The sequence below is a fragment of the Strix aluco genome, chromosome 2 (assembly GCF_031877795.1).
Source record: "Strix aluco isolate bStrAlu1 chromosome 2, bStrAlu1.hap1, whole genome shotgun sequence".
In the NCBI taxonomy this organism is placed as follows: Eukaryota; Metazoa; Chordata; class Aves; order Strigiformes; family Strigidae; genus Strix; species Strix aluco.
This window is the reverse complement of record NC_133932.1, coordinates 8,155,150-8,179,706: the sequence shown is the minus strand read 5'-3', so window position 1 is coordinate 8,179,706 and position 24,557 is coordinate 8,155,150. Positions and strand designations below refer to the sequence as shown.

Sequence of the window (24,557 nt, the reverse complement as noted above, 5' to 3'; positions counted from 1 at the left end):
AAGCCCTGGGATGCCGCAAGGAAGGGACCACGCAAAAGTGATCTGATAGGCACACCTGGCTTTTCATCTCTGTCTTCAATGCCTCGTAGGAGCACTGTTGCCACAGTGTTACCTGCTGTGCGGGCTGTGAAGACAGTGTGTTGTGTCAGAAAGGGAGTGTGCTGTTGCATTCCTGCAGCCTAGGCCTGGGCAAGATGTTACTGCAGTCCACTCCAGCTGGGGACTCGTCAGGTACATCTACATCAACACTTATGTTTTGTGCAAGCTTGTTCTCTGGTCTGAACCTCCAGCTCCATACTGCCTTGAAGCCCACACTGAAGCTTTCAGTATTGCACACAGACAGAAAGCAAAGCCCATCTAGGACTCACTCTGTGGATGACTTTTCTCTCAATCAGGGCATTCTGTGCATCTAGGGAACAAAGAAGGTCATCATATGAAAAGATACAGACAGCAGAGCTGCCAAAAAAAGAGATTTATGAGATTGGAGCCTAGAGTGGTTTGTGCTTGCAGGTGAGTTTCAAGTAGAGTAGGGCAGGGTCACGACTGCTGAGATCAGGAGACCTACTGAGGAAGTGTGCAGTGTTGAGGAAGGCTTATCATTATTGTTACGCTGCGCAACTGTGGACGCGGCTGTGCACTTACAGGCATCCCGGTGGCACCATCGCGTCTGCTGTAACGCCAGCCAGGCCACCTGGAAATGGGTGGAGGGACCTTCTGCATCCATGGCAGGAGCATGAGCCTGGCCACACATTGCGGGTTGGTCCCAGCTGTGAATGGGGACACAGCCTTTGGTCACTTGTGGGGACTCAGCGTGCCTCTTCCAGCCCTTGGAAAAGAGCAGAACTGGGGTTGCTGAGCTAAGGGTCACAAGTCCACATGGTGCCAGTCCTTGCCTTGCGGGAGGACCAGCCTGGCTTGGAGGCTTTGGCAGCTGCAGGCAGCGCTGTCAGGCAGCACAGGCACCTCTGTGCTCTCCAAGCCACTGGTGCGGGCGTTCTCTGCTACCCACGTGTTTCATTCCGCACAGGCCGTGTTTGACATACCCTGTGCTGGAGACCGGGTGGGCCCTATTAGCTTTAGTCTTATTTTGTCAGGCTGATCCTCTCACTGAAATAATCAAGACTTGTATTTTTAGGTACAGAGGTGGTTGGTTCAGCTGCCAGAGCCTCAGGTGAGCATCTGAACTGCTGGCGATGGCTGCAGTGCTGGAGGAGGTCATGATGGACGCTCACCCAGTGTGCTGCTTTGTCCCACCTAGGGATCAGGTGGTATAGGATAATCCCTCTGCTCCAGACACCCATGTGAGTGGAAAGAGAAGCAGACTTGGGTTACTCGAGCAGTTATTGACCAGGGATTGATTTTGTTTGAGGGGACTATGTCAAGCACTTTGTCATGATCGTTATATTGACCACCGTTGACCCTGTGCTCATTTTCCCTCATACAGCTCCCAAAACTGATGTCTTCTTAAGCTCTGATGATGCCTTGTTTAGCAGACTGATGGGCCTCAACTAGTTGTCTTCCAAGGTACGCTGGCAGTTCAGGGACAGGACAGGAGCAGGAGGAGCAACTGCATGCACCGGGATATGAACCAAGGCTTTTCCAAATTTAATGTAGTTTTGTGTGCACAGGCACAAGCTATGGGGAGGACGACGGCATGTCTGAGAATGACGGTGGAGGAGCAGGCATGATGCCGGTGGTGGCCCACACCTGCTGCCACAGCTGCCTGGGGCTGCGTCCCCACTCCAGGGGAGAGATGAGGTCCGTGGTGGGGAAGATTTCCCCCAGCTCACAGGTGTTGTCTCTGCCGTTGTTGCCACGTGTCTTTTCTCTGTCAACAACGGTGTGACGCTGGTGTGACTGTGACAGAGAAACACCCTTCTCCAGCACCGGGCGTCCTGCGGGGGGGTGTCCACCACGGGGAAGCCTTCTCACAGCCCAGACACCCTCTCTGCCTCTCCCCAGCAAGCCCAGCACAGATGAACAAACTTGGACCACAGCCAGTGACAGCTGTAGGACCTCAAGGCCTTTTAGACCTGCCGCTGGCAGACAGTAGAGTAACGTCTATAAACACAAGGCTTCTGCGTACATATTTTAACAGTATTTTTCTTTCAGGACATTCTGGCATCTCTGCAACACACTTTTACTTCCATCCTAAATTTCCTGGGCTTTTCACTCCCTCTTCCCGTCTTCTTGAGCCAACAAGGAGTCATTTTGTTGAGAACCATTTTTGGTGGCTTTTTCAGAAGCATCTGTTCTCTGCACTCTGTGGGCTTGCTCAGTCCAAGGTCAGTTTGTTTCTCCTAGGAAATTACTTTATCACCTCCTTCCCAGACTTACCTTCTAGATCAACATTCACAACTTCTTCAGGCTCTGATTTCCAGAAGCTATTGGTATCCTGAACTGACTTCCCGGCAACATTAGTCCTGGATTATCCCACTGCTCGTGATGTTTTCACTGGTGCGTTGGTTTGTTGTGGGAGAGGTGAAGACTACAGGCTGAGGGATAGGTCTGGGAGTGCCACAGGGCTCAGACTGCCCAGGAAAGGCAAACGAGGATGGACAGGTTTCACAGAGAGCCGAGGGCTGGTGCATTATGAAAGGCTCGTGGCAGCCAGGGAGGTGGGAGATAGTGAGAATCAGGATTCCGCATCCTGGCAGGAAAGGGAGAAATGTGAATTTGAACCAGACAAGAGTGCCTCACAAAAAATTTAGTCCAGCTTGCAAAAAAAACCCCAACCCCGAAGTAATTTATTGTAGCTCAGGTGGATAAAAGAAGCACATAAAATTTGTTCCACAAGAAGGTCAAATTAAGTGCATGAGCAAAATACGAGCATACATATATATATATATATATCTCTTCTATTCAGTGTCTCTCATTATAGAACTGGGGATCAATCATAACCCTTAGGCGTTCCTAGTCTTGTCCATCGGCTCCTAGCCAGACAACATCCCTCCATGGCATTAGACTGGGAGAATGATGAAGGAATAAAGAATTACATCAAAATAGGAGAAAAGGAGATGAATTCACAGAGCACTATGGGCTGGCAGGTGTTTAGGTACAGGCAGAGACTTCTTCAGTCCTTCTGACTCCAGTGCTGCAATACTACTTATTCAGCCGGCTGCAAGAGAAAAGTATTATGTGAGTACCAGTACTGTAGAGGTGAAAGGCTTCACTTGGATACCTTGAAGCCAGACAACCCCCCACTTTTTTGCATAGCATAAAGAATGACTGCCTGCCTCTGAGGATGCAAAGGGTTACTTGTGCATCTGCATGGCTGCAGTTTAGGTTTCAGTTACACTGAGCTGCTTACTTGGCAAAGAGTTAAAGAACAACTGTATCAGCACTTGTATGGACAGATTTATCTAGTTTTTGCTGTAGCTGTATGGGCTTTGTCCTCTCCTTATGGGGATTATTTTTTAACCTTGATAAAAAGTAGGGGAAAATGAGGTGAATTCTTTGACACGTGTTATACTAACCAACTCTTCACCTCATATACATCCCAGCTATGAAGTAGTATTTGCCAATAAACATTCTCACTGAATTCTCAGTGACAGTGGAAAAAAAATAGGTGAAACTATCACAGTTTGCCACTGTCACCAGTGAAAATTAAGCGGAAGGCCAGTTCTGTACCTAAACATTCATTGAACTTGTCCATTTATACTGTCCTTAGCTCTCCACTTGCAGTGACAAAATAGCCGTCAGTGTTTCTCCACAGCTGCTTCTGATGGCTGATACCATATAAGCTTAAAGACCTGGAACAGAGCAGCTTCTCTGCTGAGAAATCCTTGCTCCTGTGAAAAGGTCCAGGACATGCTGATGTATTTCATATCACCCAAGGCCTTTGGGAGAGGGCACGGTTCACAGTGTTCTGTGTTTTTTTTTCCTTTTCTTTCCTTGCTCTGAGGAGGTTATTGGCAATTTTCACAGACTGCAGTCCAGCACTGTGCTAGCAGAGCTGGAATTATATTATGGACATCCTGGATTTTTAAAATTTGTGTTTCATCCTTGAGCTTGGTTATGCACCTTCCACTTCCACAACCTCAATATCCAGGACCCAGATTCACTGTGGAGTGAATTCTGGAGCACCTGCTTGGGTTTGGCTAACATCTCTCAACATCAAGGTAATTCAAGTGAAACCTCTCTGCCCAAAAGTTTCCCTGCACAGTGCTAACGTGGGTTTGGGGCATAACATGAAATTCATTAAACATAGCTCATAACTCTTAAGCATGATTTAACATGAGTAAGAGTTGAAAATGCTGAAATGCAGCTGTACTGTAGTACTAAGCAGGCTCAAGCTCCCTGCTCAACCATTCAGATCCCTTGTCTTGAAACCAGTCTTTGTCCATTTTGGATGCCCTCATTGTCACTTACTGTTGACACTGACATGTCTTGTTTTCCAGCAAGTATTGTCTTGCTCGTGCCATCCTTTTTGCCCGTTGCTGCCAGGAGAGAAGAGATAAATAATGATGGATATTTTTATGCTTCAAATGCTTTCCTCTGAAGTGGTAGTAAAGTACTGTCTGACATCTGCAGACTGTCCATCTCTGTTTGCTTTGAGTCTAAGGATTTACCCTTTATTTGTTCTGCCCCGCACTCAGACAGAAAATCAGACTCCTCCTGTGGTTTGGGGAGACTGTTATCTCTTCACTAGGGCACTCACCCTTCTGCGCTGCCAGCTTATACCACTGATGATGCACAGGCATGCAAGGCCAAACACCAATATGCTGCCTCCAACACTTGTTCCAATTACCACATAGCTAAGCCAAACAGGAGCTTCCTCTGTGGAAGGAGAAAAGTATTCAGACATAGAAACAAAGAGAATTTTAAGGCTTTTGGGTGGAGGCAGGGGTGTGATGCTAATTTCCATACCCACGATATAATTAAGGCTGATCTTGCTGTCATTGTCTTCTATGAGGTGACAGCTCCACAGCCCTGCAGTACTGACTTTCACCTCCACCTTTACTTCATGCTGCTTTGACTTTTTGATGTCTATCGGAGTCCCATTCATATGTTTCCAAAGCAAGTGGGCATTGGATGGGAGTGGACTAGAGACCTGGCAGATCAGGGTCATCTCGGCCCCTCTGGAGAGTGGCCCAACAGGGTCAGCTGAGACTGTAAAAGTAAGAAAAGAACACGTGAGTGATAGGGATGGGAAGATGGGTCCACCCATATACTCTTGTGGCTTCCAGATTTCTTCAGCTCCTCATCTCTTTCTCTCACCTTTCATCACCACGAGCTCTATCTTGCTCTGCGTGTGTCTTCCGTTGTATGCCAGCTGGCACTGGTACTGCCCGGAGTGGTTGAAATGGACTTTGGAGAGTTCCACTTGTATGGTACTTTCAGGTTTGCTTTCAGGTATCTCAAACCGAAAGCGGTTGATTTTTTTGGTCTCATGCTGCTCTCCTCGTGCTGTGACGTTGAAATCAAGTAGCTCATGAGCGGTTGCACTTTCCTGTTGTTTCCAATTCATTTGTCCTGTGAAACCTTCTTTCCATTTTATCTGCTGGAAGTTCAGATACCATGACAAGATGACAGTGCTATCAGCAGTTGCATACTTTCTTTCCAAATCTGGATTCTGAAAACCTGAATTCAGAAGAGACAAGAAATACAGAGTCAGGGAAAGACATGGCTACACTTGCCCATGTCCACCCTTGATGCAGAGAGATGCATGCTGTGCTCAGTTGAAGGAGAGCGTGGAGAGTTAGTATCTGAGAATAGGTTAGAGACCCAAAGCTCTCAAGCTCACCAGAGCTGAGAAGAACAGACCCCAAGGAGAGGAGGATCCTCTCCTCACTAAGCCTGGAGAGGAAAATAGTAGCGAGAGTGGAACAGAGCTCAGGCAGCAGAGCAATCCCCAAGCTGCAGTGTTGGAAGCCCTGGGAAATCGACCCTGGAGCAGCATTGCTTGGGATGCTGGAAAGTTAAAGCTCAGCTCATGAGCTGGAAGGAGCAGTGGTTCCCAAGCCTGTGTGTGAATCGCAGTTTTATTGTCGCATACCTAATACCTTCACATCAAAGGAGATGTTCTGGTTAATCAATGGAGAGTCTGAACGGATGTGACACATCCAGGTCCCGCTGTCTGTAGCCTCCAGTTGCTTTAACATCAGTGTGTATTTTTGAGGGGTCTCATTTTGTAAGAGTTTTGGTCTTACCATTTTGTTGTTATTGTTAAACAATGTGATGTTGAGATTGGGTAGAGGATGGGTTGAATTTTGCATTAAAGTCAGCTTGGGGACTTCATTTGGCAGGAAGTGCCCGTCTAAAGAGATTGTCACTGTAAAAAGAAAAAGCGCATCCAATAAGTCAACTCCTCTTCCTGCGAGAGAGGGACAAGTGTCACAGCAAAGAGAATACGGAGACTTTGTGCCCTGGAGATGGAGGAGAAATGAACTATGGTAGCCCAGAGCAGAAGAAATGGCAGCTGGGTAAAGAATCCCAGCAGAAATGTCTCTCTGAGCGCTATGGTCCCATCCCGTCCCACCTCACCTTCTCATGGATAAAAGCCCTCTAATCACTCACGTTTAAAGACATGCAGTGAGATACTGACTGTGTGAGAGCCATATTCACAGGTGTAGATGCCAGCATCGGAGAGCCTTAAGTCCAACACCTTCAGGTGTTTACTTGTGGGGTTGATTTCAGATCGATCAGTCATGGTAGCTTTGCCTTTTGAAAAAATAAGCTTGGTTAGGAGGGGAGAGGTTTCTCAGCCATATACTGGGGAGAAGGGATGATGAATTGGAAGCCTTACCTTTCAAATGGGTAGTTATAAACAACCTTATAACAGCCTTAGAATACTTCCAGGTCACGCCTGTGCCTTGTGGTATGCCTCTGCAGTTCAGGATCACTGCCTGTCCTGCCACCCCAATCTGTAGTTCTTTTTGCTGAGCCATAATGGGGATCAGACCTGAAAGTCAATACCCACCAAAAAAAGGCATACATTCACTTTCTGAAGGGTGGCTCAGTGAATGCTTCCCATCCCTCCAGAAAGACACAGATATTTCTCCTCCCTTTCCTAGATACTGAGAAGATTATCCTCGGTTTCTGAATTTTTTCACTCTTTTGTCTCTTCCATCCATCCATCCATCCATCCATCCATCCATCCATCCATCCATCCATCCATCAGTCAAATCAATCAATGAATTCCTTTTCAGGCCCATAGCTTCCCTCCCCTCCACTTTGGGCTCTTTATGTGGCTAATGGCTATTCTGTTTCACATACCTTCAGAAACAGGGAAAATACTAGTGATTGTGGTGGATTCACCATCATTCACAATTTTGAGTTGTCCACAGTTTTAGTGAAACAAGCTTCTTCCACTGGACAAGATTTAGTTGTCCTACTGGTAGCAAAGGCAGGACAGCATATGTCAGCCCTCCTTTACTCTCCAGTCAAGATTCAAGGCAGCACTGGCAAATTTGCTCATCCCTTCTTCCAATTTTTGCATCGAGCAAGACTGAAAGCCCAGGAACATGTATAAGATAAAGTAAAAAAGAAAGAAAAAGTCTGGCCTAATGTCAGGTTCCTGTTCTTGGGATGAAGGCTATGTGACAGTAAAAGAAATAGGATGTATAATGTTGAAGAAACATTAGGAGTTGTTTATTGGAAAAATCACTTCCTTTCCTTCTCTGTAAAGAGGATTTCTGCAGGAGACCATAAAAAGGAGATGGAGTTGCCAGAAGTATGATTGGGAATAAGGGGGTTGTGTCTCTTGCTTCACTGCTTGTAAGCTCTCAGAGCTGCCTAACCTGCAGATCCCCCAGGGGACCCTAGTACTAGAGAGCCACAGAAGTCAAAATAAACAGTTTACCTGAGTTTAATGGAGGGTTTTCTACAAGTTACATATACCTCCAAGAGCACAGTTAATCTGCAACATTGCCAATACAGATTTTTAATAATCACGCATTGGACCACAGAAAATGATGACTTTGTTTTAAACTGTGAAATTATAAATGTTATTAATAAAAGTTGGTATATTTTGCTTTGCCTTTGGTTCTAGGGTGCATAAAAGATTTCCAATCTTTCCTCTGCAACCAGAGGAATCAAAGATGAGTATCTGAGAAATGCAGGCTAGGCCTAATCCACTCACCTTCCTTTCTTGGACAATGAGCACTAAACAGTCCACCAAACCTTATAATATCAGCAGTCAAACTAAGCAAGTTGGTAGCATCACATTTGTAAGGGCAAATCTGTGATGAGAAACACACGTTTTTGCCCAGACAGCTGGAGGCAGTGTGGAGGGTGGTGTTTTCCACTCTGTGCTCGGTGTGCACCCCGGCTCTTGCAGGAGCCCCACTCCTGCATCTCTACAGGGCAGCTCCCCAAACCTGGTGATGCTCCAGACACCCTGTTTTTGGCTGGCAAGCTGAGCAGGCAGGCTGGGAACAACCTGAGTCCCAAAGCTTGAGCTGTCCATGCTGCCTCTGAAATAACAGGGCATGAACGTAGGGAGCCTCTCAGCTTCTAGCCCCTCTGTCCTAATCGCCACCACACAGCCCCACAGACAAGGCTGCCACAGTTTCATGGCTGGAACGAGCCTGCTCTAAACGGTGTGAGGTATGTGATACGGCAAATTGGGAGGAGCCTAAAAACACCCCAAACGTTGTGAGGCTTGTGGAAAGAACTGTGAGGGTTTGCTGAGCCAAGGACTCACCCAGATGCAGAACCAAGAAGATGGCAAGTGTGCTGCTCACCACCCTGCCGCATGACTCCATCGCTGTGGGAGCGTTCCTCCCTGCTGCGGACTTCAGGGCTGGAGATGCTGTCGCTGCCAAGAGATGCTGTCCTGGAAGACCCAAATACTCTGTTAATATTAGCTGATTCTCAGACCTTGGTGGATGGGTCCTATGTTCCCGGTTAGCACCCACCATCCTTCAGTGCAGCGAAGTGGAGACTCATTGGTAAAGTCACCAGAACCCTGTGTTTGAGCAAAGAATCCAGCTGCAGTGTTCCCCCCAGAGACTGGTATTAAACATTTAGTTTTAGTCATCCCTAGGTTTCTGGCATTCATTGGACTGCAGGTGTTTATATTGCCAAGAGTTCTGTGCTTTTTTACTCCTCTGTGGTGGGTTATCGTTGCTCTTGCAGTGATTAAAGCTAAACGCATACAGGGCTGCGTTAGCAAGAGCACAGCCAGTAGGCTGAGGGAAGTAATTATTTCCCTCTATTTGGCATGCCTGAGGTCTCATCTAGGATACAGGATCCAGTTTTGGGCCGAAGTACAGGACAGATACCAACAGGACAGAGTCCAGTGGAGGGATACTGGGATGGTGAGGAAGTTGGAGGACATGATGCACAGGGAGAGACAGAAAGCTGGGTTTGGTAGGGAGAAGAGAGCCAAGGTGGCATCTAATTTCAGCCTCCCATTATCTAAAGGATGTTACCTAGAAGGAGTCATATTCTTCTCAGATGTGCACAGGAGAGGAACAGGAGGCAGTAGCCATAGTTTGCAGCAAGGAACTGTTGACTAGGTATAAGGAAAAAATTTCTTCCCACTGAAGGTGATTCAGCATTGGAATAGATGCCAAGAGATGCCAGGCAATCTCCATGCTTGGAGATGTTCAGAAGTTCCCTGGACAAGGCCCTGAGCAATGCATTGCAGTTTTAGAGTCAACCTGGCTGTGAGCAGGAGCTTGGACTGGAGCCCTCCAGAGGTCCCTTGCCATCTAAATACTTCTGTGTGATTTTGTGATTCTATCATTGAGGCCATCTTTAGGCTGCTATTAATATTTTTCTTTAGTTTGTTTTTGGTCTACTTATTTCTTACTGTAAAAATCTCAATAACCACCAAGTCTGATGTTGCTGGAAAGACTCGCTTGAGTTCTATTCAGCAAATCTGGGGAGAAGGGAGGAATGAGGTCTGAAATGAGGAATGAGGTTGCACTGATGGTAACAAAACCTTAAGTGGGAACTGGAAGATAACTATCATGTTAAGGTGAGTTAGCAAATTAGATGAAGTATCTGACCGTAGCAGAGACCAAGTGCTGGTTATCAGCTGCGGCTGGGTGGGCTGACAAGGTGAAGGGGACCATGGCCGGTGTTGTGAGGGGACTACCGAGCTCTCCATCCGTAAATCACAAAAAGGAAGCCAAGCAAGTCAACTGGTCTGGGGAGTGAGCAAAAACAGTGAGGCAACCTCACTTCTCTGAGCCAAGAGCGTGATAGACTGAAGGCTGGAGTCATAATGGGATTGAACTCAAAAGACATGCAAGAATAATTTTATACAATATTCGTATGTATTATGTGCAATATTAAGTATAATATATTCTGTTAGAGGATAATTTAATATTGAAATTAATTTAAATGATCAGAGCACAGGAAGCTACCAAAGAGTGGATGAAAACTTCAGCACTACATTTACATGGAGATCAGGTCAACACGACCGACAACCTGACAGCTAGACAGATGTACACACACGCACGTATGAAAAATACAGGTGCAAGAACAAGGCAGCGGTCATGTGCACCATCAGAAGAGAAGTAGATGGCAAAGACACAGTCAGAGAAGATTTGTGGCTTGCCTCATGCAAAGCAAAAAACCCATCCCAGCCCCAGGGAATATTTGCATGAGCTGTTTTATGCGAAAATAGTAAAAACAAACGGAGCCAGTGCATATGATTAGAAATCCCTTCTAACAAGATGTAGTAGCAGTGATGAAGCAGTTTGCTGGGCTACGCTGCAGAATAAAGGGGAAACAACAAGGCATCTGTATACATCTCCAAAGAAACATCTATAACTGAGAACTGGTGTAGGGCCCTGAGTAAAATCCATTCCTGAAACGACAGAAGAAACCTCATCCCCACTGTGAACACTCGTGTCACCTATGCCAGTGGGATTAGAAGGAAAAGTCAGCCCCCATTCTAAAGTGATACCTACAAATTACCAAGGTCAGTGCTGGGTTTCAAATATTTTAAGTCATTAAACTTTACATAAAACCTGAAGGTAATGGAACAAGTAAAAATGAATGAAATCGCTGAATCACACCCCATCATTTTGTTTTGGCTGGGAGTCTCTATTTTCCTGTCGTCTTGTGGCTTCAGTTCGTTCTTCACCTTCTTGCTACCTGGTTATTGAGCAAAACCACACAACCAGAGCACTGTGGCACCAGTGAACTGATGACCTTGCACAGGTTGGTTGTTGCAGATTGATGCATCTTTGTTTTTCTGTTTCTTCTCGTGGTTTCACATGTTCCACATTCCTACTTCAGTCACACTAATCTTTGTATTTCTGTGGCAGATCTCTACAGTATGATATTTGGATTGAGAGCAGCCCTGTGGAGAATGACTTGGGGGTATTATTGGATGGAAAACTATGAGCCAGCAATGTGTGCTCGCAGCCCAGAAAGCCAACCGTGTCCTGGACTGCATCCAGAGAAGTGTGGCCAGCAGGGCAAGGGAGGGGATTCTCCCCCTCTGCTCCGCTCTTGGGAGACCCCCCCTGCAGTGCTGTGTCCAGCTCTGGGGGCACCAACATAAGATGGATATGGACCTGCTTGAGCAGGTCCAGGGGAAGCCATGAAGATGCTCGGAGGGCTGGAGCACCTCCCCTGTGAGGACAGGCTGAGAGAGTTGGGGGTGTTCAGCTGGAGAAGAGAAGGCTCCGGGGAGACCTTAAAGCGGCCTCCCAATACTTAAAGGGGCTACAGGAAAGGTGAGGAGGGACTCTTGATCGGGTGTGTAGGGATAGGGTGAGGGGTAACAGTTTTAAACTGAAAGAGGCGGGGTTTAGGTTAGATACAAGGAAGAAATTCTTTCCTGTGAGGGTGGTGAGATCCTGGCAGAGGTTGCCCAGAGAAGCTGTGGCTGCCCCCTCCCTGGAAGGGTTCAAGGCCAGGTTGGACGGGGCTTTGGGCAACCTGGTCTAGTGGAAGGTGTCCCTGCCCATGGCAGGTGGGTGGGACTAGATGGGCTTTAAGGTCCCTTCCAACCCAAACCATTCTGTGATCCTGTGTTTACCAGCTACATGTTACAAGTCAGTGGGGAAAATGGGTTGCCTTCAGCCAGCATTTCTTTCATACACTTTCTCTCCCTGTTTATCTCTACTTTTCATGCATGCCACTTCCTATTTTTCCTCTGTCTTTTTCCTTCAGATCTCGGTGAGCAAGGCTTTGCTATGTTAACTGAGCAAGTTGCTCTCATTAGTGGATGCCTGTAGCAGACCTGCAGCTTCCTTACAGGCACCCCAGCTGTATTTTATGGTGGTACTCATAAATTAAATGGTGTCAGGAAATGTCCCCAGGCACTGGAACACACTCATCAGTCCTGTTAAATTGCTAGAACATTTCCTGACACATTTTTGGCCCAGGACAACTCTCACTCTCCCGAGCAGCTCCTGGGATGCATTTAGGTGTTAGCATGGGCCAGGGACCACTCCCATTAGGTGGCTGGCATGTAGCCAGTTCATTCTGGAGGTTAAGTGAGTTTAATAGCCCAGACCATCTCATGCCAGTTGGCCTCTGTGCCAGAAACAGTCCAGGCATACTTGATTTATTAGCACGTCTAGCGACGGAGGAGCAGGGCTTCCTCCCAAGTGAACATTGATTTCCATTTCATTTTAACTTCCCCCTCTTATTAAACTGGTTTAATTTCCTTCTTGACTTATTTTAATAATCCCTGTGTCTCTGAGGGATAGGAAAAGGAGAGCTGAGGTAGTGAGCAGTCTTGCTGTGGGGAATGATGCCTGCAGGACTGAGTTTGGCCTGGAGAACATCTGCTTGGGAAGAGGGGCTGGCAGCCCCTTGCTCCCTCCAGCACTGAGCCCCAGCGGGCGGTGGCTGCAGAGAGCTCTCCCCCAGGCTCGCACTGGCATGACGCAGGAGGAAACTGAAATTAAAAAAAAACAACAAAAAACTCAGCAACCGCTCCTGGTACGGAGCAGGCCATCCCCCCCTCTTGATGCGTTCCTGTGCCTCTTTCATGCAGTGTGGTTTTCTTGTTTTCTTCTCTCGCTCTTGCTTGTGGCTGCGCTTTTGATCTGGCAGCAGCTCGCTCTGCCGGGGCGGGGGGGGCCCCAGGCACCCATCCGCACAAGGGCTCCACACCTCAGCCCCTGCTGCTGCACTGCATTTCTCTTGCAGCGGCTGCCAGGCGAGGGCCGAGGGCCGGCAGCTGCCTCTTGTCCCCGCACATCACTTGGGCGTGGCTTTGGGGATCTGGGTTACAGAGGATCGCCTCTCTTTTTCTCATTTTAAACATCTAAAGCAAAGCTGATCTGGCTCTTTTACTGAGTAGCGATTTCTTTGAAATTACTTATTAATGTTAAAGTAAACATACGTGAAGGGTAAGAGGCCAAAGGCAACCAAAATAGCCACCAGAGAGCAAAGAGATGATGGCAGCGAAGGTCATTTCACGGGCCCCACTGTTCCTCCCCAGACTGCCTTGATGTCCCCCGAGCGCCTACGGCTGTTTGTCCGAGAGCGGCTGCTGCCCTTCAGAGCTGCTGCAAGAGGGAGGTGCTGGAGCAGGGCCCGCGGGGCCTGAGAGACCCCAGAGAGAGGTCCTACTGTCAGGACAAGGCAGGGTGGCGAGGCCACCGTATCGGTGCCAGCTGAGCTCTCTTCAGCCATAAAGTCCCCCTGGCCTAGCCATGTGCCTGGACCCGTTGGAGACCAGGAGAAGCGGCTCCATCTCCACAGCCTGGGCTGCTCCCTTCGACTTCTAACCCCTTCAGCAGCCTAAGGGGAAGCCAAGATCTGCCTTTGCCTCACAGGCACTTGCTTTCTGACCTTTTTCGCCTCCTCCTAGCCCCTCGTCTTTCCTCCTAACCCTCCCCTTTTTGGCTCCACAAACCACCTTCCATCCTGCAGATCACAACTGCAGCCCAGGGGTGACTTTCTAAAGCCACTGGAGGCTGTGACTAGCAAAGGCACTGAGACCCCTCTGAAGACAGGCCCTCCATCGCCTTCCCAAGCCATGTACGTGCTTGGGATGACATTCAGGTGTCATTAATGCAGCTGCCAAAATAGGAGCAACAAGATCTTACCATGCGGTTTACTTGATGTGCAGCCCAGACAGGAAAAGGGTCTAGATACATGTTGATAAGGTCAGCAGAGCAAAATGGCGTGTATCTGTCCACTCAGAGAAAAAATGCATCCTTCCTTAATTTTTGCCAGGTGAATACAGGGTCCCAGCTCAAGGCTGCAGCAGATCAGGCAGGCACCATCCCTGGGTGCCCGAGAACCGTGAGCAGGAACAGGACGGATGCTCAATTTAGATGAGACAATCCCTACTGTACTGCAGGCAGCTTTGGCAGCCATGTTTGTGAAACACTGGGGAGGATAAAGGAAAAGTCTGCAAATTGATTTGAGGTTAATGTGCACCAGGGACTTAAGAGGACTGTTCAGTTTATAGTGGAGAACATTAAGTAGTAACCTGAGCTCAACCTTAATGCACCATATAGAGGTGACTGATGAGGATTGCGTAGGGTACACCACTTGAAAGTTGAAAAATTCAACCAGAAATGAAACTCCGATTTTCAACAGTGCAGCAGCTCGTGGAAGAGGAAGGAAAGTCTCTCTTCTGGTGTCCTTTAACTGAAAGGATCCCTCTTTCTCCAAGAAATCCTGCTCGCTCAGCCCTGAGCTAGTGAATCAGGCTGCATTGGCAGCTGTGTCAGGCACTGAGCCAGTCAGCCGGGATTAGCAGAACAGACCCCTCCGGTCTCGGCACGTACAGATGTAAGCAGACATCCCTAGTTAGCTAGAAACTGGCATCTTCTTATTTATCAGGCTTTTTTTAGAATAAAGTGGTAGCAAGTGGCAGCTGGTAGAGGGCTACTCCACGGTGCATTTCCAGCCCTTGGGGATATACGGTCACTGGTGACGGGCCCTCATATTGGACATTTTTCCCTATATGTTGATTTAAAAGATCTGCGAGATTCCCAGGCTCCGAGGCAGGTTGAGCTTTTCGTAGGTCCCCTTTTTTTGCCCTTTTCAGGGAAAAATTCAGGGAGACAAACACTTCTTAGTTAAAACTAAAAGGCCTCAGAGAATTGCGCAGCCAGAAGTATTATCAAGTCAAAGGTTCAAGATGGTTTTACATCAGACCTTTAAGTGGGGCAAAACCAACCAACCCACGCTGAAACAGCAACTCATGTGGAATAGTAAAGTTCGCAACATTAAAAAAAATGAAAACAGATTGGCCTCTTTTCTCAGAGAAAGAAAGAAAGAAAGTTTCCTTACCTCTTTTCCCTCCTCTCTGCCTCTGTGTTTCTGTCTCCTTGTGTTTGTCACCTGCCGTAACTGATCTCACCCAGCTACAGCTGAAACAAAAGAAGAACTAAGTCAATGTTCAGAAAGCAGCTCAACAGACGTTGGCCTTGATGTCTCCTCCTCTCCAACTGGAACGTCACCAAGGTCTTGCTGTCAGTCCAGATTCTGCTGACATCTGCCAACTTCTCTAGGTAGAGGGTGATTTTCCAAATGCATGTGATTTCAACTCCGGGTGTGATCAGAAATGGAGACCATAACGGAAGGCGACGTATTGCAGCGCCTGGGAAGAATGAGTGTGTAAAACAGAGAGAGCCTATTGGCCATATGGCAGCTGATGGGAGGCCGTGACGGGGCTGAAACTTAAAAGCGAACGGTTGGAAGCGGGTTCTGTTCTACTGACGAAGAAAGCTCGCAAATTAACATGTTAGCTGAGCAGATCTGGACCCAGCCCGCGCCTCTGACACTCCGCAAGAGCAAGCTGACCTCCATTTCCCAGCCTGTCTCCTGCATCACTGCTAAAAGGAGGCACCTCTGAGGAGTGGGCCATGGACCTGACCCTGGGAGTTGCACAGGTATAATAACAGAGGAAGAGGGGGTCCCTGACAATGTGTTAGGGGCACCTGTCTGTGGAGTGTGGCTGAGGGCTGAGATGAGAGAATATTTTGGGCTGCGATGAGAGAATATTTTCTTTATAGCAGTGGTGGGTTGACCTTGGCTGGCCACCAGCTGCCCACCTAGCTGCTCTCTCACTCCCTCTCCTCAGCAAGGCAGGGGGAGAAGATAAGTTGAAAAAAACTTAATGGGTCAAGATAAGGACAGGGAGATTGCTCACCAGTTACCATCATGGGCAAACCAGACTTGACTGGGGGAAAGATTAATTTAACTTATGGCCGATTAAAAACAGAGTGAGAATTGAAAACAAATTTAAAACCACCTTTTCTCCCCCCCCCCCCCCCCTTCTTTCCAGCCTCAACTTCACACCTGACTCTTCTGCCCCTCCTTCCTCCCCCTGAGTGTCGCAGGGGGGGCAGGTAGTGGGCACTGTGGTCAGGTCATGGCACTTCGTCTCTGCCGCTCTTTCCTGCTCATGCTGTTCCCCTGCTCCACTGTGGGGTCCTTCATGAAGTGCTCCAATGCGAGTTCTTCCCATTGCCTGCAGTTCTTCATGTTCATCTCAACATAAGAAAGACATTTTTTACAGTGAGAGCAATCATTCACTGGAACAACCTCCCCAGGGACGTGGTAAAGTCCTCATTGCTGGAAGCTTTCAAGATGTGATTGGGCAGGGTGCTAGATAGTCTCATCTAGGGCCCCTTTCCCATGAAAGGCTGGACCAGATGATCTTTTGAGGTCCTGTCCAAGCCGGGCTGTTCTATGATTTGATGATTCTAACAGCTCCAGCATGGGTCCTCTGTACAGGAACAGAGTGCTCCAGTGTGGGTCCTCCATGGGCCACAGCTCCTGCCAGAGAATCTGCTCCACTGTGAACTCCTCTCCACAAGCCACAGCTCCTGCCGGGTGCCTGCTCCAGTGTGGACTCTCCACAGGCTGCAGTGTGGATATCTGCTCCAGCGTGGACCTCCATGAGCTGCAGGGGAACAACCTGCATGACCATGGTCTTCTCCGGGGGCTGCAGGGGAATCTCTGCTCCGGTGCCTGAATGGAGTGCCTCCTCCCGCTCCTTCTTCACTGACCCTGGTGCCTGCAGGGCTGTTTCTCTTACATTTTCTCACTCCTCTCTCTCTCACAGCTGCTGTGCAGTGTTTTTTACCCTTTCTTACATATGTTATCGCAGAGGCACCACCAGCATCACTGATTGGCTCAGCTTTGGCCTGCAGTGGGTCTGTTTTGGGGCTGGCTGGACACAGCTCTGACTGACATGGGGCCAGCTCCTGTTCACATCTCACAGAAGCCACCTGTGCAGCCCCTTTGCTACAAAAACCTTGCCATGCAAACCCAGTACAAGGTTACGCTTAGATAACCTGTACGCTGCTGAATCTCAGCTGTTTCCCTTCTCTGTAGGGCGGAGGAGGGGGCTTTTGTGGTTTTCCACCCACATTTGGTGTCTTTCTCTCTGAATCCCAGCCTCAGCCAAGACGGCGGAAACCCACTGAGCCCCAGACATGGCTGAGATTTCATCTCTGTGCCACCCACTCTTCTCCTCCTGGCAGTGACTTGCCCCTTTGTCTGGAGGATGGAGGTGCGAGATGCAACAAGGCTTTGGAGGAGCGGGAACAGACAAACATATGGAGGATCAGGGACAGGCAGACACAGCACCGGGGTTCATAATGTGCCACCAGATGTGAAAGGAACAGCACTGAGCAGGCCTCGAGCACAACAGCATGGCCATTGGTTGTGTCTTTGGAGAAAAATGAAGCCATCCTGCCACAGGGAAAGAGCCACCTGTGTGAGACAGGAACTTCCCAGTGTGGGATACAGGTTATGGGATGGGATGGGATGGGATGGGATGGGATGGGATGGGATGGGATGGGATGGGATGGGATGGGATGGGTGCTCAATTTGCACTGGTCCAGAGATTTTGAAAGCCCTGTTCTGAGACACAGCTCTCCTGTGAGAGCCTGCCACATCACAGCAGTATTTTTGAAATGCTCTCACATGCCTGCAAATAGAAATATTCCTTCTGGTCCCTAACTGCCAGAGAGGGGCTGTCCTGGGAAAAACAAAGCTGAGAAAAGTCATGTTGGGAAAAGTCAGATTGGTTGATGCTCCTGGCTTCTCAGTGCTTGGGGCTCTGGGACATTATGCTGATGCCTCGGTGTGCACAGACTCTGGCTTGCCTTTTGTCTGCCCAGCATGCTGTAATGCAGAAACACTGGCTTGTTTTTAAACAGTTGGTTTATGTCACTGCAAATGACTATGAGAAATAACATTCCCTGAAGGGGTAAAGCTTCCAAAATGCACTTGAACTTGCTGCAGAGTTGCAAGGAGAAACAGGGCTGTGGGTCTGAGGTGACAGAGCTACAGGCTTGGCCCCCACGTGGATCCAATCTCAGGCCAGAGAAGGGATTCAGGAGGGAGCCTCGTCTCTCAGAGCTGCTACAGCTGTGTGGTGGACAGGTACCTCTGGGACCGACGGTCACAGAGTGCAGTGACGTGTTTGTATCACTTTCATCCAAGCATCTCAAAACACTTTGCAAGCATTAATTAGACATCAGAATCCAGGAGGGAGGAATAATATTAGCCAGCCAGTCTGTTCTGAATGTAATATTTCTCATAAATATTTAACTGGTTTTTAAATTCCATATGAGTCTGGTTCTCACCTCACTAGGACAGTTGCTGCACTGCACCCCTGGGGAAAGTGGGGCTTATCCAGCATCACACACTGACCCTGCGGCAGAGTGAGAAGAAGACCCTGAGCACTACACACCGCTCCCCTCAGCCAAGTCTGTGTCATGTTTCCCTGTTTTCTCCCCTACAGACACTCCCCACCCACCCCACGCTGTCTCTCTTTGCTCTAATCCCACCAGCAGCAATATTTTTGCAAGCTGGGGTTGGCGAGTAACAGATCTCATAGACCTCAGTGGAGAGAGGAGTCTCCCAGGCTGTGCTGGGTGGAAGTCACGGTCTGCAGGGACACAAAGTCTCTCTGAGGAAGTGCGAAAAAAGAAGAAAAGGGTCTCAGAAATCAGATGTTGAGAAGGACCTTTCACTGACTCCAGTGGAAAGCCAAGAAACCTCCAGAGATGGTGATCTCAAAACCAAGTGCCTTGCATGTCAGTGAGGGCTAGAAGTGTGCCTGTGAACTCTGATGGGTAAAGGATGCCCAGATGTATTAGAAAACTAGTGATTGTGTGTGGTATTGGAGAGAAGGAAGGACAAGTGTTGAACACAGCATGAAAATGATATCTTCAGGCACCTGAATGTCAGTGGCTTCAAAGCCCAGGAACTTTCTCTTTGCAACAGAATAGCTGACACCTTTTGAGCTGGTTGAGAGGCATTTCTGATGCTAGACATGGAGAGCTAGAAACAACCAGGCATCTGGTGAGGAGGCCTGGTGATTTGCCCCAACACAGCTATGTACCTTGGAAAGGAGGAAGGCTCCTAGGTTGTGCTAGGGGGGAGATACCTCTCTGCAGGCACTTGGAGTCTCTGCAGAAGCTTAAATTCAGAAGAGAAGACTCTAAGCAGTTACCATGAAGGTTCATTTGCTGATCTCAGTGGAAAATCAGGAAATCTCCAGAGATGTTCTTCATGAGCACACCCCTATATTTTGGTGTGAAGTCTGATGGAGAAAGACTAGCCACATGTGCTGGGAAGTCAGGGGCACTCGGGAGCACTGGAGAGAGGGATGGTCCAAGAATTGCCAACTACAAAACTGTGTCACCAAAAGTGACAGGGGCTGAAGTGAGCCTCAACAAAACAAAGCCAATGTTAAAGATGTGTCAGAAATGCAACAGGCAGGAGAGAGGTGGCTGGGGGAGTTTTTAAGGACCCTGTATGGGACAGATATTACTTATTATCTTATTATTAATGACCTTGGCAAAAGGAAGCGGGGGAAGTTGGTGACAATATTTGTTATGATGCACAACTGGAGGGGTTTCATCAGTACAGAGGGTCTGGAATATCACACTGGAAGCATCTTGAGGCCCAGAGCATTAAAATCAGGTGCAATTCAATAGCACACGCTGTAAGATTTTGCTTCTGAGTAGTAATTGTAAGAATTTTTGCTTTAACTTCCTTAGCTGAAAGCAAAGGGAAAGAAGGACCTGGTTGTATTAACAGATGTGCTGGCTTTGGCTGGGATAGAGTTAATTTTCTTTGTAGTAGCTAGTATGGGGCTATGTTTTGGATCTGTGCTGGAAACAGTGTTGATAATACAGGGATGTTTTTGTTGTTGCTGAGCAGTGCTCACAGAGTCAAGACCTTTACTGCTCCTCACACCACCCCACCAACAAGTGGGCTGGGGTGCACAAGAAGTTGGGAGGCGACACAGCTGGGACAGCTGACGCCAACCGACCGAAAGGATATTGCATACCGTATGATGTCATGTTCAGCATGTAAAGCTGGGTGAAGAAGAAGGAAGGGGGGGACATTCGGAGTAATGGTGTTTGTCTTCCCAAATAACCGTTATGTGTGATGAGTCCTGCTGTCCTGGGGATGGCTGATGGGAAGTGGGGTATGAATTCATTGTTTTGCTTTGCTTCTGTGTGCGGCTTTTGCTTTACCTGTTAAACTGTCTTTATCTGAAGCCACAAGTTTTCTCACTTTTACTCTTCCGATTCTCTCCCCCAGCCCACTGTGGGGGAGCGAGTGAGCGGCTGCGTGAGGCCGAGTTGCCGGCTGGGGTTCAACCACGACAACGGGTCACTGGAGAGCAGAGTCACGGGTGTTCACAGCACAGAAGGAACAAGGGATGGATGTACCTGATCATGCAAACGCGGGTGGACGGGAAATATCCGTCACGCGTGGACACTAGATGGCGGCATCCACCCGGGACAAGGAGATGCCAGGGCGGGAGAGGAGGATGCGCAGCAGCCCCCAGCCAGGGGGACCTTTCGGGGGGCCCTGGGTGCCTGCGCTCATCCGGGCGTGAGATTTCAAAGGGCGGGGGAATGCCTGACCGGAGGGTCCTGGCTGAGCTCCTGCCAGCCCCCAAACGTTTTCACAGAATCACAGAATCATCTCGGTTGGAAAAGACCTTGAAGCTCCTCCAGTCCAACCATGAACCTCACACTGACCGTTCTCAACTCCACCAGATCCCTCAGCGCTGGGTCAACCCAACTCTTCAACCCCTCCAGGGATGGGGACTCCACCCCTGTTGCCTTTGTTGGCGTGGCGACCTGGTTCAGGAACAGCACGGCGACCACCCCCAGGCCGCTCGGGCCATCAGCACACTGACACCAATGTGGTGGATGGCAAATGGCGTTTATTAGTAGATAACACAGGTTTATATAGCCTGGGTTTTACAACATCACTTCCGTCTGCTCACGTCATGAGCTAGGTACTGTTGGCTATCAGGAGGGGGGGTCCTGTGTTTCCGTACAACGCAACATCTTCCGACCGCCAGGCCCTAACTACCTACACACCCCTGCCCTGGGCAGCCCATTCCAACGCCCAACAACCCCTTCTGGAAAGAAATACTTCCTAATAGCCAGTCTGACCCTGCCCTGGTGCAGCTTGAGGCCATTCCCTCTTGTCCTGTCGCTTGTTCCTTGGCTCAAGAGACTCATCCCCCCTCTCTGCACCCTCCTTTCAGGGAGTTGTAGAGGGCCATGAGGTCTCCCCTCAGCGTCCTCTTCTCCAGACTAAACCCCCCCAGTTCCCTCAGCCGCTCCCCATCAGACCTGTGCTCCAGACCCTGCACCAGCTCCATTGCCCTTCTCTGGACACGCTTGAGTCATTCAATGGCCTTTTTGTGGTGAGGCGCCCAAAACTGAAACTTTGTTAGGGAGTCTGCTGGTTCCCCCTCCTCTGTCCAACAACCTGTGTCTGCTTCCATGAAAAAAAGAGGACGGTGATCTGGTGGTGTGAGAGAAAGACACCCAGTGTTTGTAAAAGAAGAGGAACACAAGAAACCTCAATAGGAATGAGAATTAACGAGTCCTTCCAAAAGCTGCCCTTGTGTGTCACGTCCTGACATTTTTCCTGGGCACAGAGAATGTGCGATGTCCTCTTACTGTAATCTCCTCTGAAATCCATCCCTTCAGGTGGGAGTGACACCCATTTCAGAGTACACCATATGACAGCTTTTGGAGTGAGTTGCATTGAACTGGCAGGCCAGCAAGATGGAAACCTAGGAGTAGAGGCTCTTGAGCATGGTAGAGTCAAAAGCTATGGAACAACTGTCCCAGATGCCTTGGGTCTCAATGGATGGCACAAGGTGTGGTACCTACAACAGCATTCCCATAAAGAGATTGGTTTGAGGGAACCTTTGGAAGGCAAAATGAAGGACTGCAGATATTTTGGGTTTATTCCTTGCTGCATCAAAGTATTGAAGAAATCCAAGCTGAGTAGTAAGGCAGGGTTTGGTTTTTTTTTTTTCAGAACTGGTGTTGATATTGTTCCCACCAATCTGTCAATCAGGTATAAAACTCAGTGTGCCTTAGTGTCCTAGATAATTCAAGATCTGGTTCTAATGTTTTAATTATTTTTAAAAGGCTGTGCAGAATGTACCAAGACCACAATAGATCTGTTGTTTCTAGTTGCTTCTTTGTCAGATTACACTATTCTCTAGCACTTATTTAGCCTCTCACTTGAAATCCCTCAGAAGTCTTGGGTGCAGAACATCTGGACCTAGTTATGAATTTTTTTCTGATAGTGTTGGTCTTTCTTGTCAAAAAAGATTAATTTGGGTTAAAGATCCTCTTCCCATTCCTTTTGGAGGAGTCAGATGCAAAGGAATTTGCATGCATAACACTTTCTTTGCCTTCCTTAACCACTCCCTTCTACCAGAAGGGAATCCACTGGATTTCCTGTGTTTTTCTCAAGCTTTCTGCTTCTGGTACATTGAAAATATTTACCTGATTTTTGCACCGGTAGGTGTACCCTCATGGAACAGCATCAGGTCTCTTCCCTTTGTATGACATTTGCTTTTTTTGCTGTTCCTACTTATTGACCCCACTTGGGGCAGATTTCCAGATTTGTTTGCTTTGTTGTACAGACTCTTGGTCCTTCCACTTCATCTCTGCTGATTTGCCTTGTGCCATCTTGATCCAGAAGTATTTTTATTATTCCTAGCGTTGCACTGATCTGTTCTTTATCCTGCAGCATTTGGGAGGTAAAGCTTCCTGTGGCCATAGGCAGTTATTTCTGCATTGGTGGTGGCTGGTGTTCGAGCATTTTTCCTTGAGGTCTGTCAAAGCAGCTCAGTAGCCACGCTTGTTATTTTTGTTGGTGCCTGTATTTTGCCAGTAATACTCATCTGCGTGTAGTGCTCTGCTGGTTAGAAAAGCAAGACTGCAACATCCGTGAGGCTTCAGATATCATTCTCAGTACTTTAGAGCTGGTGGAAATTGTATTTGTATTTATACACAACCATGTCTGAGGCCTCGCAGCCTTTGCACATGGTTTTGCCCTAACCTCAGTCACCATTGTCATCTCTATTACAAAGACAGTATTTTCAGGACTTGCTACAGGTATTATAATGATTGTGGAGGCCTCTACTGCATACCCGGGTCTTGCAGTGCAACCATACATAATTACATGAATGCCTCTGATCGAACTGTCTCCAAGCATTGTCAGTTCTTGGTGAAGATTCATGAAACAAGAGCAACTGTGTTACAGTAAATAATCTAGTGCTCAGCTTGTGATTTACATCTTGAACAGCTCACACCTTCTCCTTGTCCCCTTGGAGCTGCAGGGCTAACCAGGGCAATGGATTGACCCTGCACGGGGGAAGCGGAGGAGGAGGATTGAGCTGCCAGTTGCCATCAGAGGCAGCAGTGGGGCCCAAAAGTGTCTGAATTAAGACATGAGTTACTAGTGTTCAAGGACGTAAGCAGCAAGAAGGCCAAGTATGTAGATGACATGAAGCTATTTAAATTTATCAGGAGACGACAGAATGACACGAGCTTTGGAGACGAGTAAGAAAGCTGTGCTCATCAGCAACAGGAAGGCAAATGAAATTCAGCATCACTGTTCTCAAAGTCATGTAGCTGGAGGGAAAATGTAAACTGCATAAATACTTCTAGGCTTTGGTTTACTGTAACTGTACCAGGTCAGGCAAGAGCCCCAGGTGTTTCACTGAGGACATGATGAAGAGCTCGGTACAAGCTCAGTGTTGTTCAGTGGTGAACTACAGTCAGAAGAGCAGACAAGACCTCAGGAGCCATGACGGAACGCAGAGGAAGGCTCTGTGCCTCCGTGTAAGCCAGCAGTGCTCCCCCACCAGGCTGTTGCCTCCTCTTCCAGAACAAAGGATCTGAGGAGAGTTGACCATGCATAGAGACCGGCCTGAGCAAGCTGTCAGGGTGAAAGTCCCCAAAATCTGGGATTTGTACCTGGAAGGGGATGAGGAAATAAGAAAAAAGAGATGTGATAAAAGGTGGTACAATAATGACCAGCAAAGAGACTGGGAGTCCCTCTTCTTTCAGCCATTGTGACAGATGATGAAAGCGGAAAGCTTTGGATTCAAAACTGATAAAGAGGAACCATTTTCACACAGTGAATAAGCAGGCCAGAGGACTGGTTGCCAGAGGAAGTCGGAGACCACAAGATAACAGCAAGATTTAAAGACAGACCAGGCACACATCTGAGCAATGAGAACATCCAGGCTGGTAACAGGCAATGCTAAGAGTATTACCTACAAGAGGAGAGAGTATCCCATTGTGTATGAGAAGAGAGAGCAAACCACTGTCAGGCACTGAGAGAATATGATAGGGTCCTGCTGAATGCTT

At 48.2% G+C, this 24,557-nt stretch overlaps 1 protein-coding gene across 1 annotated transcript; it reads right to left on the bottom strand.

Moving 5' to 3' along the window:
• Nucleotides 1-2,718: 2,718 nt before the first annotated feature.
• On the bottom strand, nt 2,719-15,464 carry CD4 (CD4 molecule). The gene is made up of 10 exons (XM_074816806.1): nt 15,172-15,464; nt 8,648-8,779; nt 6,749-6,904; nt 6,520-6,663; nt 5,999-6,274; nt 5,221-5,583; nt 4,870-5,112; nt 4,661-4,779; nt 4,372-4,439; nt 2,719-3,118 (listed from the first exon to the last, which is right to left on the bottom strand). Exons 2-10 carry the CDS (start codon nt 8,706-8,708, stop codon nt 3,103-3,105), a joined length of 1,446 nt encoding a protein of 481 aa, XP_074672907.1. The 5' UTR covers nt 8,709-8,779; nt 15,172-15,464; the 3' UTR covers nt 2,719-3,102.
• Nucleotides 15,465-24,557: the final 9,093 nt, after the last annotated feature.

Coding starts and splice junctions, on each gene's coding strand:
- CD4 (XM_074816806.1), bottom strand. CDS start 8,708: ATGGAGTCATGCGGCAGGGTGGTGAGCAGCACACTTGCCATCTTCTTG. Junction 6,275..6,519: donor CTCACTGCATGTCTTTAAAC/GTGAGTGATTAG, acceptor TTCTTTTTACAG/TGACAATCTCTTTAGACGGG. Junction 5,113..5,220: donor AGAGCTCGTGGTGATGAAAG/GTGAGAGAAAGA, acceptor TTACTTTTACAG/TCTCAGCTGACCCTGTTGGG.